Raw genomic sequence first — 10924 nt, forward strand, 5'->3', positions numbered from 1 at the left:
AGTGGGGGATCGACGAGTGAAACATATAGCATCGTTGCATAGATTGTTACTACGGGCCCGTGGACCAACAGGCGAGATGGGTGACCGAGCATGACTTCATAAGTTAACCAGAGTTGCACATGAAACAGTGCTTGATAACTGTTGCAATTCATGTCGTCTTGGGCTTTCTTTGTATAAATATAACCTCTGGTCCACTACATGCCATAGAAGAGAAAGATACGGCAGTTCATTAAGCAGACTCTCAAGATCACGTGACTAAAGCGGATTGTGTCCATAGAGAAAACGAATGCGAAGACAACGAACAAGAAAGCAATGTTCTCGGTCGCATAAACCTAGCGTCGGGCGTACGTTCACACAAGAGACATCATGGCAAAGATAGTACCACCTATGAACTTTGGCCTCGTGGAAGACGGTTCGTCTTTTTCTCTTCTTGTCTTGCGGACGTCATGAACTAAGCTCTGCCATTTAAAGGGTTCTACCGTTCCGCCCAGCCTTCCGAGCTGTGCTTCTCTTTTCTCGAGAAGCTAAATCTGAAAAGCATCATATGGGTGGGAGCTGAGGAGCCTTCAGACATATTGTGGGGCCTTTTACCTGAGGGTCGGTGGCGCAAAAGATTGGAAGTTGACGATGAGCTGGTAGCTTGTCATTCATCGAATCTCAAGGGATCAAGTTGTACAACCTCGCCCCTCAAACGAGTTTGAACCCACACTTCCCACCTCCGTACACAGATTCTGGTGTGGTACCTATATCTGGCCAATGTCAGCTCATACTCGCTCTATCCCAAGTGGTTTGCTAATACCTAAAGGACAGACCACCTTCCACCACTTCCTCCTCCGCCCGAGCCACTGATCATTCAGGCTCTAACTCTCTTACTACGCCCATCCACTTTCCCAACGTTACTATGTTGCAATATGGGACGTCATAGGACTGGAACTGTGGTGGGATGTTACAGAAAGCTACAACGGTGGGCGTTGAGTAGTATATTGGAAGAGTATAGACGGTACGCAGGGATGAAGGTCAGGGTACTGAACGAGCAGGTAAGTATACTTATACATGTAGGAGCTGTCGTCTAATTCATCACTCATAGTTTATTGAACTGTTTGATACAGACTTGGTTTCAATAACAGCCGAACAGGTGACAAAATAGTAACTTCAGGGCCAAGAGGCTAGCAAAATTCCCCTTTCCTCATCAGACCAGTGGAAGAAGTCAAGCCGCCACCTTGCGCAACTGTAGCCAATATAACGCCTAGAATGTCTATCGCCTGATCAGAAATGCGAGGCTGCGTCTGCACCGTGCAGCGGCGATCACTGTGTTGTGGTTGATAAAAACATTATCCATAAGAAATACATACAGCACAAAACCCAATATCTGATGTATCATATATGCAACTAGAACGCGACAACCTTGGCCTTTGGCTTCGTGACGACTTCGGTCCTGTTCTTCGCCGTCAACGGCACACTAGGCGCCTGAACAACTTCGCCTTGTTGAGCATAACCCTCAACCTCTGCGGGATCCCTCATCCTCTTCATGGGTCTTTCGCCATTCCTAGCAGGAGCATGTCGCTTGTTTTTGGACCCGTTCTGGGCTGGTCGATGGCGAGCTTCGACCATAAAGTCATCTTCATCTGCGCCCGCTCCATTACCGGTACCCAAAACAATGTCACCCCGCTTTCTTTGCTCGAACGCTGGAGCCTTTTCGCGCTTGTCATGGGGACAGTCCTTGGCACGGTGAGCGGTCGAGCCGCAGACTTTGCACGCGCCGCCGTTGACATACACACCCTTTTTGTTTTGTGGGCAAAGAGAGGAAAGATGCCCAGAACCGAGACAGATGTAGCAGGTGGCGTATGGTGTGGGGTTCTGAGGGTCAACAGGCTCGGGACATTGGTGTAAAGAGTGGTCTGTACCGTTGCACCTGCACATTTAATTAATAGAAGAGTTGGCGGGCATAAGGGACAGACACACCTGTAGCACTTGTTGCTGGTCACATCACCGCCCTTCTTGCCTCCCTTCCTCCTACCAACCTCCTTCCTCTCAACTCCTCTTTGACCCTCACCCTCACCCTTTTCTTCAGGAGCGCCGACAGTGGTAGCGGCCAGTAAGATGTTCGGGCAAGCTCGAGCGGCGTGACCGACACCTCGGCAAGCAAAGCAGGTCACATTGGCATTGCGATCTTCAATACGACGTTGTTTTCGGTCCTCTGTGTGCTTGGCGGAAAGTTTTGAACGTCCTGAAATTTATGCTTTAGCGACTGCGACAGCCATGCAACAACGCTATACGTACGAGCAAGCTCTGGATCTCTGCCCCATCGAGGCGCAACCTTGCCATCATCAGGCCCCTTCTTCTCCCCGATCGCAATCCTCTTCCCACTCTCATCCCTCGCCCTGATCCTTCCTCTTCGCTTCTTCTTACCAGCTGTCTGTGAACCGTCTACATTGCTCTTGCCCTCGGCGGCGGGAGCCGAGGAAGGGCCGGCATCTGGTTCACCGGATTGATCATTCTGAACAGTCGCTCGAGCTTCTTCGGCAGCTGAGGCGACAAATTTCTTGCGGCCCATACCAATTGATGTGAATCTGGCCATATTACTGATTGAATGAGCTTGTCCAAGGATAGGTTATTGAGAACTGAAGCCTGCGCTTTCAAGCTGTAAAAAATCACGAAGCATGCTGATTATTTTGAACTTTTGAAGACATCACGTGACTATATTCACTGTCTGTTCCTCGACTTGTACACGTGGTAACCACGTGATAGTCCCCTAGAGGGAACCCGACTTAAAGACCTGCTGTCTCGTCGTCGAACAAAAGGAACATTAAATTCGCAGAAAGATCAAGTATCCTTATACGACTATAATATTCTCTAACCAAATATGAGACCAGCAGTACTCAGAACAGTAATCAGATCGCTCCCGAGGGCCACCGCTCCCCTCGCTGCCCGCCCCGTTCTCGTACGTTTCCTCTCCTCCACTCTCCCTGCTCTCAAGAAGAACAAAGGCCAGAATACAAAGACTGCCAAACAAAAACTCCGGATCACAGAGGATGACCAGGCTGGTGCGACGGATGATCAAGGTGCGGGTGAAGTTGTGATTGAGGAGGTGGTGAGCAAGGCTAAGGCAAAGATGGAAAAGTCGGTTCACTGGGCCAAGGCCGTCTTGTTTGAAGGTGTGGAGAGAGGGAGGGGACGAGTTAGCCCTGGTAGGTAAATATCTTGGACAAGGGACCAAGAGTAAAGGCTGACTGGGAAAATAGCCCTTTTGGACTCCGTTAGGGTGTCTTTACCCGACACACCCGGAACATTGCATTTGAATGCCTTGGCATCTGTGACAACTAAAGGCAACGCTTTGTTCGTCGAGGTCTGGGATACTGCTGTGAGTTTCATGCCTACTTGATTACCGAAGAAACGCTAATTACGGCTACCATATAGTCTTTGAAACAGGTGGAATCAGCCATCCACGCTGCCAACCTTCCTGGAATCTCGCCTCAGAGAATGGCTGGGACAACCCTCAAAATTCCCATTGCTCGGTAGGCCGTCGCCACAATTTATCCATTATCTAGCTGACGATCTGATTTTCTTAGCCCCACTGTCGAACAGCGTGCTGAAATTTTGCGTCAGTTAGCTGAGACTGTCGAAGCAGCGAAGACTCAAATCCGTGTGGCTCGAACTGACGGTTTCAAGGCCTTGGGCGGAAGAAAAGCGAACGGCACTGATGAAGTGCAGAAGGTTGTGGACGAGATGTGCAAAGACCTTGACGGACAGTTGGCGTTGGCAAAGAAGGAGTTTGAAAAGCCTTGAGGTGCTAGACGAGATCGAACGGGTGTGATGGAGCGTCAAGGGAGAAGAAGAAAGGATAGATGGAGCTGGATCTCATCTTATAAACCAGAACAGCATCACACTTGCATTGCATGACAAACCCATGAGCATTTGACTTTGATGTTTGCTGAGTTAATGCTGACCTGACAACATTCACCACTGTCGATGATGGATACACACGGCCCACACAAGTGGAGCCGAGTCTTTTCTTGATCGGAAATGGATGATATCAACTCAATTGTTGGAAGATTTCCTTGAGGGACTTATTTACACTCGTGAAATGAAGACCTTGGAAGGTATGTATATACGATGCGTAGGAGTCTTGGACCCACAAGTCACTTTGAAGTCTCAATTCATCATTGAACAAGAACATCATAACAGGACCGATGCCCCGCCACATTACCATCTATACTTCTCGCCCTACCACCCACGATCACCAACACCATGTTCCTCACAGTGGAGCCCATTGTGAACCCCATCCTAGTGTTTGAAAACCGCAAGTAGATAGTCAAAAAGGTGGCGGATGATACCTGAAACTGATCATCGACAAAGGCAATTAAACAGTCCTCGAACATCCTGTAAGGGAAGACGCAACGTTCAACACGAGCTTAACTCCATGGGTCACAAGTCGACGCAATAGTTCTATCAACTTGTTCTGACCACCGCATAGAACTAGCTTGGGGACTAGAATTTGACGCTTTTTCTATCTTCTTGGTAAATCACACCACCAATATCACGCCGTGCCTGCCATTACTACAACTTCTGGCAGGATGACATATCTTAGGCAGTACAGTTACTGAACAATTGTTTCAAGATGAAGGATAAAGGCATGTGGAAGGAGAAAACAAAAACGGGATGAAATTGAGACTGGTGTACGACGAGCAAAAAAACGAAGAATATGTGTTATATACGTACCTACGATGAATAAAATTGCATGGTAAAACAAATAGCGAACGCTGTAGCCGCGAAGCAGCAAAGAACGGCCCACCGGTTACTCAAAAGTGCTGACTATAGGTGATGCTAAAATAACAACCAAATGGGTATCTTCTGATTATGCAATAACAGAATGAGCGTAAATAAGTCGTTAAACAAAAAATCGTTCGTGATAAAGTCCGAGACATATTTACACTGTTCCTCACACAACTCTTTTCTGTTTCCCACTGTCAACTCTGGCATGCCCAAGCATCTCCCCTTGCCTCAAATTTCCTCCCACAAGCTCTCCTTCCCCTTCCATTCCTTCGTTCATCCCATCAGCTCCAGCCGCTGCCAGCGAACTGGCAAAATACCCAAAGAATCGAGTTTGGGAAGAACTAGCAGTTACAAGTGGAGTCGATGTAATTGTCTTGCGAGATGTTGGTGTACTAGAATTAGGCCTGTCGCGAGTGAGAGAAGAGGTTGTGGAAACTGAAGAGTTGCGAGAGTTACCTCTTGGCGAGCGGAGGATGGCGCGGGGTGGAGAAGGAGTGTTGCTGGTGTTGGTGGCAGGTTTAGGAGGAGTAGATATCACATCGGAATTGCCCTCTTCGGCGGGGTTGGCACTGGCAAGTTCCGGGGCGCGAAAGCTATAAAACCTTCTTGAGAGCGTCTGAAACACAGAGCCTGTTGATAGTGTCGCCCCATAGGCAGCGGCGCGGGGTATGGGAGTTGTCATGGTAGCCTCATGAATGGCTCCTTTGGCGAGGCTGACGGTTGTTGAGCGGATGCTGCTATCCGACAGTCCTCGTGGTCGTAACTGTCGTTCAAGGAGAGGAGGTTCGTAGCTACCTGCAACTGCTACATCATAATCGTCCTCTACCGCTGACTGATCAATGACAGCATCGACGGCCGACGACAGCTTCTTGCGTTCTGACGGGCCTCCCTTGATAGCGTGGTCGTCATACGCCTGATTATTTAGCCGTTTTGATTCACTACCCACACCTTTGGCAACCATCCAGTTTGCTTCGCCACCAGATGCTGTCGCTCGTGGCGGAGCGCCAGCAAAGATCCCAAGCAGCTCATTTCTATTCGCTTTTGATTTGACACTCCTTAACGTCCTCACTGTTGGTGCAACAAGCCCTTCCTCATTCCTCCCTATTGCGGCCGGGCCAGACACTGTTCTTTGTTCCATTTCGCTAGGGTTCGACAGTATCTCGGCAGGGGATACGGACGATATAGCAACAGAGGGTGTAGTTAGAGCCGGTGCCACACGCCTTACCATTCCTGACCCTCCAAACTCGACGCTCACGTGCGTAGCCGTAGCACTTGCCATTGCCTGCTGTTTTGGCGCTGGCTTTCTGGGCATACCAGGCGACCTGCCCTTGTCAAGGCCCACACCGGGTCCTCCCGGACCACTGGGGACGTTAGGATCATGCTCAGTGTTCTCAGCGGGTGTGACGAAGAACTTAGTTATAGGTGCAGCGATCCAGCCGAGGCCTGAAGCGACATTGCCTGCTTTGGCGGCTTCATCTTCCTCCGCCTTGTACGCTGCTCTTTGCAACTTCTTTGCTACTGCAGGAGCGATGGTCACATCATTGACAACTGCTTGAAGCTCGACCAGGTCATTGAACACGTCGCGCATGAGTCTTAGCAAAAGATTGAAATCTCTAGGATCAATAGTTCCAAAGTTATGTACACCTCGGAAGTGGTGACGCACTTCATTAATCTCTTGTTGTAAGGCACGCAATGTTGTCTGAGAAAGATGCACAACATCACCGGCAAGGTGTTGTTTCTTGAGACGTTTGTTGAGGGTAGGTACGTCTGCAGCACGAAGTTTAGACAAGATCCGGCTCATGTGCTCTACGACAACGAGCAACGCGCTCGCAGGTCCATCTTCGGGGTTGGGAGTTCCTGGAGTACCGGGGAAGCTCTCACTTCCAGGAGTAGGGGACGTTTCTCTAGGAGTGCTAGCCCAACCCGACACTGCATTTGTTTGACGTTGCCGCTGCTTCTCCTCTCTTTCCTCGCCGTCTGGTGTATGGTCTGTTTGCACTCCCATAGACTTTGTCAACAGCAGCAATGGTTTTTTCTTTGCCACATGCGGACTCTCAGCTCTCTTGTCAAGCTTTGCTGTCTCTGACATTGGCGAAGGAAGATCAGCCGACACAGATTGGTCAACAAGTGTATTGCTGGCGTTGGGGGAATAATCGGAGAACTCGTTTGGGGATATAGTCGTCTGTCGAGCGAGCCGGAGTGAACGGCGCTTACGACTAATTTCGGCAGCGCGGAAGTAGTCAGAACCCGGCGAGATGGGAGGGTCTTCTTGACGAGGCAGAGTCTCATCGATAGAGCCGATCGTGCGCGACTATAGGCCTGGTTAGTAATATGTCAGGATTGCAAATTTAACAGACTTACGGCGTAGTTCCTCATAATCCTAGAGTCTCCACTAACCCTTCTTGATGTTGTCCCCGGTCTCTTAGGCACGCCGTTCAACATGTAACCGACAGCAGCACCTGGAGATGCCCTTACACCCTGCTTTGGACTGTCTACAATTGGAGATACAGGTCCAGACTTGACGTCGTCTGATGTAATACTGCCTTCGGTCTCACCTATGGGACCCATACCCAGACCTGCAACTCCGGTAGATAACTTTCGGTGCTGTTCCCAAGGACTCAGCCGTGGCTGGTTCCACCCCATTATAGGACTCGACTCGGTACGAGAGTGGGAAAACCGGGGATTGAGCTCATGCGCAAGACGGGGGTAATGGTCGATAGGGGACGCAAGTCTGGAGGGTATTGAGGCTCGAAGTGACTCGATTTCGTCTCGAAGAACGCGAACCTCGTCTCGTGATTCTGCAAGGGAATCAGAAAGCTCCGAGGCATCGTGTTTGAGAAGTGTATTGTTGGCGACGAGATCCTCAAGAACGCGCTGATACTCGGGAGTTTCGGATGGTGATTTGCCATTGTATGTTTCAGACAATTCATCATGCAACATCTTCAGCCGCTCTTTGGCATTCGCCAGAAGGTCTTGTGCATCTTGAGCCCTGTCTGCTCTTATCTTCTCCGCTTCCTTATGGGCAGTATTCACCTGCTCCTCCAGTTCCGCTATGAGTTGTTAGGAATGATCACCAACAGCAGTATTTCTGGAAATTATTTACCGATTCTCGCCTCTGCCCTCAGCCTCTTTCTCTTCTCCTCTTTGCCTTTTCGCAATTCCTCATCCGCCATATCCCTAGCCTCTTCGTATCGTTTTTCAGCCTCAAGCAACTTCTCTTCTACACCGCCTCTTGAAGCTAATGCCACAGTTTGTCGAGCATGGGTATTTCTCAGATTCGTGAGCTCCGTCCTGACGTGGGTAAGAGTTTGTTGAGTGAGTGTCTGAGTGTGCATGGCTTCGGTATATCTCTGTGTAAGTTTAGTCAGTGTCGTTACCCTGCGTTTAAAAAACGTACCTTTTCGACGACTTCCATTTTCCGAGACTGCTCTGCGTACTTTTGCATATGAGTCATATTCGCCTTTTCAAGATTATGCACTCTTTTAACACTCTCTGCCAGCGCAGTACGCTTGACCTCCAGCTAAATATCATAGTTAGACTGGTGTCGACAGCTAACACGGCGCAAAGTGTGTAAGACTTACTTGTTGATGAAACCGTTCCACTTCATTCCGATATTTACGTTCCAGAAGCTCACAGCGCTGCAGAAGAGCACTTCCGATTTCTATCTCAGTCATCAGCTATGCATAAAACAACATATAGACCCAACTGGCCAGAGACAACATACCACCACTAAGCTTTAACTTGTCCTCGATGCTTCTCCGCTCCTTGCCCATCTCACACTGTGTTTCATCAATCACTGCACCACAGCAGCATATCACCTCTGTATCATTGCCCACTTCATCCTTGAGGTTTTCTAACTGTTTAGCGAGCCCCTCAAGTGTTTGGGCTGTTCGAAGAAAAGTGCTTGCGGAGGGGGAATCGAGTTGGTAGGCGCTTGAGGAGGGAGAGGACGCCGGGTCCTCCATTGTCGGTGCGTTGCTATGCTTCCTGGGAAGGTGTAAATACTATGCGTGATAGATATAATTGCTGTCTGCGGGAAATAAGTGGAATGGCAAACAGAGCGACTGCGAAAACATCAAAACAAATCCCAAGGCGACGGATTTGTCTTTGGGATTTGTTTATATAAACCAGAGACCACGCCGCGTTCAAAAATCCCTGCCTTTTGGGCCGTCTATTTGCTCATTATGCCATTTTACGCAAGACACCAAACTTCTTACATGCATTGCCTAGCTACAAACATTCACAAGCGTATTTCGGATGGTCTCAACCTGCAGAGCTGTGTATATACATTTTTCGCAACAAAACATTATGTTCGTGCCTTCGAAAGGTCAGCACCAAGTGTGTATCCAGTGACCTTGTCCCAGTCCACCTTCTGTCTAGTGACAGGCAATGTCCGGCGTAACCTATTGCTTCTCATCAGCAAACTATAGTTAGTGATGCAGCACAGATAGAAACTCACGCTCGGAAAGCCTTTTCACCGAGCTCATTGTACACATCGTTAAGTTCAAGTTGGTAGTTGGTCTCGATCTTGCTAATAGTTGTTACTATCTGGGATGCAATGGATTGAGAGCCGTTAGGCTCAGTAGGGCACGGGAAGGAAGCAGTGTGGTTAGTAGCAAGCTGAACATTGCCTTGTTCGTAGTAATGAACATTAACGTTGATGATACCATTGACTTTTCCAGCTGCTTGGTCAACAACCCAGCGGGTACGCCATCTACCCGTCCTGCAACACAAGTCAGCTGCGACCTTGCGAAAAACAAGAAAACCACCCACCAGAAATTGCTGGGGTTATAACGGTTACCAACTACCTCTAGTGTGTACAATGGGTTTTCAATTCTCTCCTGTTTCTTTTCCTCCACATTCAGACCTTCAATCTTCTTCTCAATCTCCTCTTCTTCCTCCTCAGGAAGCTTAGGTCCGTCTTCCTCTTCAGCTTTCGGCTCTGATATTTTCTCCACAACATTCCCTTCGCCGTTCTCCCTTTCTTCCTCTTCCTCCCTTTCCTTTTCTTCTTCTACGGCTTCGTCAAGTGCTTCCAAACGTTCAGGATCGCTAATATCCCCCTTGCTGTCGACATGACCCACAGCAGGCGTAGACGAAGGTTCTAAATCACCACTGTTAACCAGTTCATCCACAACATCTGTGACATCGACGTCGTCTTCTACGTCCATTTTTTCAACAGCAGTTTCAGCAGATGGTTCGCCCTCAGCAGCGGTAGGGATCAGATCCTCGGCCGGAGCAGCCTCATCAGGAGCCATGGATTCAGGCTCGGCAATGTCGGTAGCAGTTGGTTGAGGGTTGAGAGGGAATTGGGAGCACGCAACAGAGTAAAAACCTGAAGGGAAGTGGTTCTTAGAGTAAGCCTCCAGAGACCTGGCAAGCTCGGCGCTGAGGTCCAAGAGTATCAACGAAATGTCTCTATCAATTACAATTAGCGGAATCGCTCACCGGAAAGTCTCCTCCTCCTCGGGCAGCTCATATGGCCGGTAGTCGGAGACAGTCTATTTTATTTGTAAATATTCTACGTTTAGATCAAAAGCAAAGCACAGACTCACGAAAGTCAAGTGATCAAAGGCAAAGCTCTTTTTACCAACGTTATCCACATACCTCTCGTTCTCCGACCCTGGAAGCATTACTGCTTTGGACAAAAGAGACTGTAGCTTAAGTTAGATCGGGGGACGTAAATTTTCCATATCGATCCTACTTACTGTGTGGGCAGGGACTTCATCAAGCTCAGGGTGCTCAATAACGTGCAGCTGAGAGAGATTATAAGACCTTAAAGCGGGAAGCACATGAGGCATGAGAGCCTGGTCATCGTTGATAATGGCTCTGATATCTGTGACATGGTGTTAGCCTCCAGTCCTAAGCACTCTGAAAGGATAGTGGCAGTTAAAGAATGGACAATCACAGGCCCTGGTCGCAATAATCCTCAGAGAAATAGAAGAGTAATTGTCCTCAGCTTATGGTAGGACTGTTGAGCTTGAAAAGATTTGCTCATATTCGGACATTGGGGCAGGTGCGAAGTATGGATATGCTTCTGGGATCTGTAAGAGCAGTACATACCATTGATGACATCGCTGCACATCATATCAGTGTCTAGCACTCGCTGTCATTACTGCCAACGTCAAAGCTCACTTGATTTCTCCTGGGG

General features: G+C 48.8%; 5 protein-coding genes across 5 annotated transcripts in view; 2 read left to right on the forward strand and 3 right to left on the reverse strand.

Moving 5' to 3' along the window:
• The first annotated feature begins 326 nt into the window (after window positions 1-326).
• Window positions 327-1503, forward strand: CNB04520 (conserved hypothetical protein). Its single transcript, XM_024656602.1, has 5 exons — window positions 327-412; window positions 472-577; window positions 640-758; window positions 811-1037; window positions 1088-1503. Exons 1-5 carry the CDS (start codon window positions 367-369, stop codon window positions 1145-1147), a joined length of 558 nt encoding a protein of 185 aa, XP_024512216.1. The 5' UTR covers window positions 327-366; the 3' UTR covers window positions 1148-1503.
• Window positions 1338-2626, reverse strand: CNB04530 (conserved hypothetical protein). The gene is made up of 3 exons (XM_568947.2): window positions 2281-2626; window positions 1963-2227; window positions 1338-1912 (listed from the first exon to the last, which is right to left on the reverse strand). Exons 1-3 carry the CDS (start codon window positions 2576-2578, stop codon window positions 1390-1392), a joined length of 1086 nt encoding a protein of 361 aa, XP_568947.1. The 5' UTR covers window positions 2579-2626; the 3' UTR covers window positions 1338-1389.
• Window positions 2627-2819: 193 nt separating this feature from the next.
• Window positions 2820-4739, forward strand: CNB04540 (expressed protein). The gene is made up of 7 exons (XM_024656603.1): window positions 2820-3188; window positions 3243-3361; window positions 3418-3515; window positions 3570-4100; window positions 4186-4300; window positions 4369-4518; window positions 4574-4739. The coding sequence occupies exons 1-4, from the start codon at window positions 2864-2866 to the stop codon at window positions 3784-3786; spliced, it is 759 nt and encodes a 252-aa protein (XP_024512182.1). The 5' UTR covers window positions 2820-2863; the 3' UTR covers window positions 3787-4100; window positions 4186-4300; window positions 4369-4518; window positions 4574-4739.
• CNB04550 (expressed protein) lies at window positions 4689-8876 on the reverse strand. Its single transcript, XM_568949.2, has 6 exons — window positions 8498-8876; window positions 8355-8434; window positions 8171-8293; window positions 7877-8123; window positions 7135-7823; window positions 4689-7084 (listed from the first exon to the last, which is right to left on the reverse strand). The coding sequence occupies exons 1-6, from the start codon at window positions 8736-8738 to the stop codon at window positions 4940-4942; spliced, it is 3525 nt and encodes a 1174-aa protein (XP_568949.1). The 5' UTR covers window positions 8739-8876; the 3' UTR covers window positions 4689-4939.
• A 99-nt stretch (window positions 8877-8975) lies between these two features.
• Window positions 8976-10924, reverse strand: part of CNB04560 (F-actin capping, putative) — a 2073-nt gene continuing 124 nt past the window's right edge. The window contains exons 1-8 of the mRNA XM_569038.2: window positions 10909-10924; window positions 10837-10850; window positions 10482-10609; window positions 10329-10427; window positions 10222-10274; window positions 9547-10161; window positions 9233-9496; window positions 8976-9176 (exon numbers count right to left, since the gene is read on the reverse strand). The exon at window positions 10909-10924 is cut by the window's right edge and continues 124 nt beyond it. Coding sequence (XP_569038.1) covers window positions 9080-9176; window positions 9233-9496; window positions 9547-10161; window positions 10222-10274; window positions 10329-10427; window positions 10482-10609; window positions 10837-10850; window positions 10909-10924 — 1286 coding nt within the window. The 3' untranslated portion in view covers window positions 8976-9079. The remainder of the gene's footprint in view (window positions 9177-9232; window positions 9497-9546; window positions 10162-10221; window positions 10275-10328; window positions 10428-10481; window positions 10610-10836; window positions 10851-10908) is intronic.

Source organism: Cryptococcus neoformans, assembly GCF_000091045.1.
Source record: "Cryptococcus neoformans var. neoformans JEC21 chromosome 2 sequence".
NCBI classification, from domain to species: domain Eukaryota; kingdom Fungi; phylum Basidiomycota; class Tremellomycetes; order Tremellales; family Cryptococcaceae; genus Cryptococcus; species Cryptococcus deneoformans.

Coding starts and splice junctions, on each gene's coding strand:
- CNB04530 (XM_568947.2), bottom strand. CDS start 2,578: ATGGCCAGATTCACATCAATTGGTATGGGCCGCAAGAAATTTGTCGCC. Junction 2,228..2,280: donor CAGAGATCCAGAGCTTGCTC/GTACGTATAGCG, acceptor CATAAATTTCAG/GACGTTCAAAACTTTCCGCC. Junction 1,913..1,962: donor ACCAGCAACAAGTGCTACAG/GTGTGTCTGTCC, acceptor TTAAATGTGCAG/GTGCAACGGTACAGACCACT.
- CNB04550 (XM_568949.2), bottom strand. CDS start 8,738: ATGGAGGACCCGGCGTCCTCTCCCTCCTCAAGCGCCTACCAACTCGAT. Junction 8,435..8,497: donor CAAGTTAAAGCTTAGTGGTG/GTATGTTGTCTC, acceptor TGACTGAGATAG/AAATCGGAAGTGCTCTTCTG. Junction 8,294..8,354: donor TGGAACGGTTTCATCAACAA/GTAAGTCTTACA, acceptor TATGATATTTAG/CTGGAGGTCAAGCGTACTGC.
- CNB04540 (XM_024656603.1), top strand. CDS start 2,864: ATGAGACCAGCAGTACTCAGAACAGTAATCAGATCGCTCCCGAGGGCC. Junction 3,189..3,242: donor GAGGGGACGAGTTAGCCCTG/GTAGGTAAATAT, acceptor CTGGGAAAATAG/CCCTTTTGGACTCCGTTAGG. Junction 3,516..3,569: donor CTCAAAATTCCCATTGCTCG/GTAGGCCGTCGC, acceptor TGATTTTCTTAG/CCCCACTGTCGAACAGCGTG.
- CNB04520 (XM_024656602.1), top strand. CDS start 367: ATGGCAAAGATAGTACCACCTATGAACTTTGGCCTCGTGGAAGACG. Junction 413..471: donor CTTTGGCCTCGTGGAAGACG/GTTCGTCTTTTT, acceptor TGCCATTTAAAG/GGTTCTACCGTTCCGCCCAG. Junction 1,038..1,087: donor TCAGGGTACTGAACGAGCAG/GTAAGTATACTT, acceptor CATCACTCATAG/TTTATTGAACTGTTTGATAC.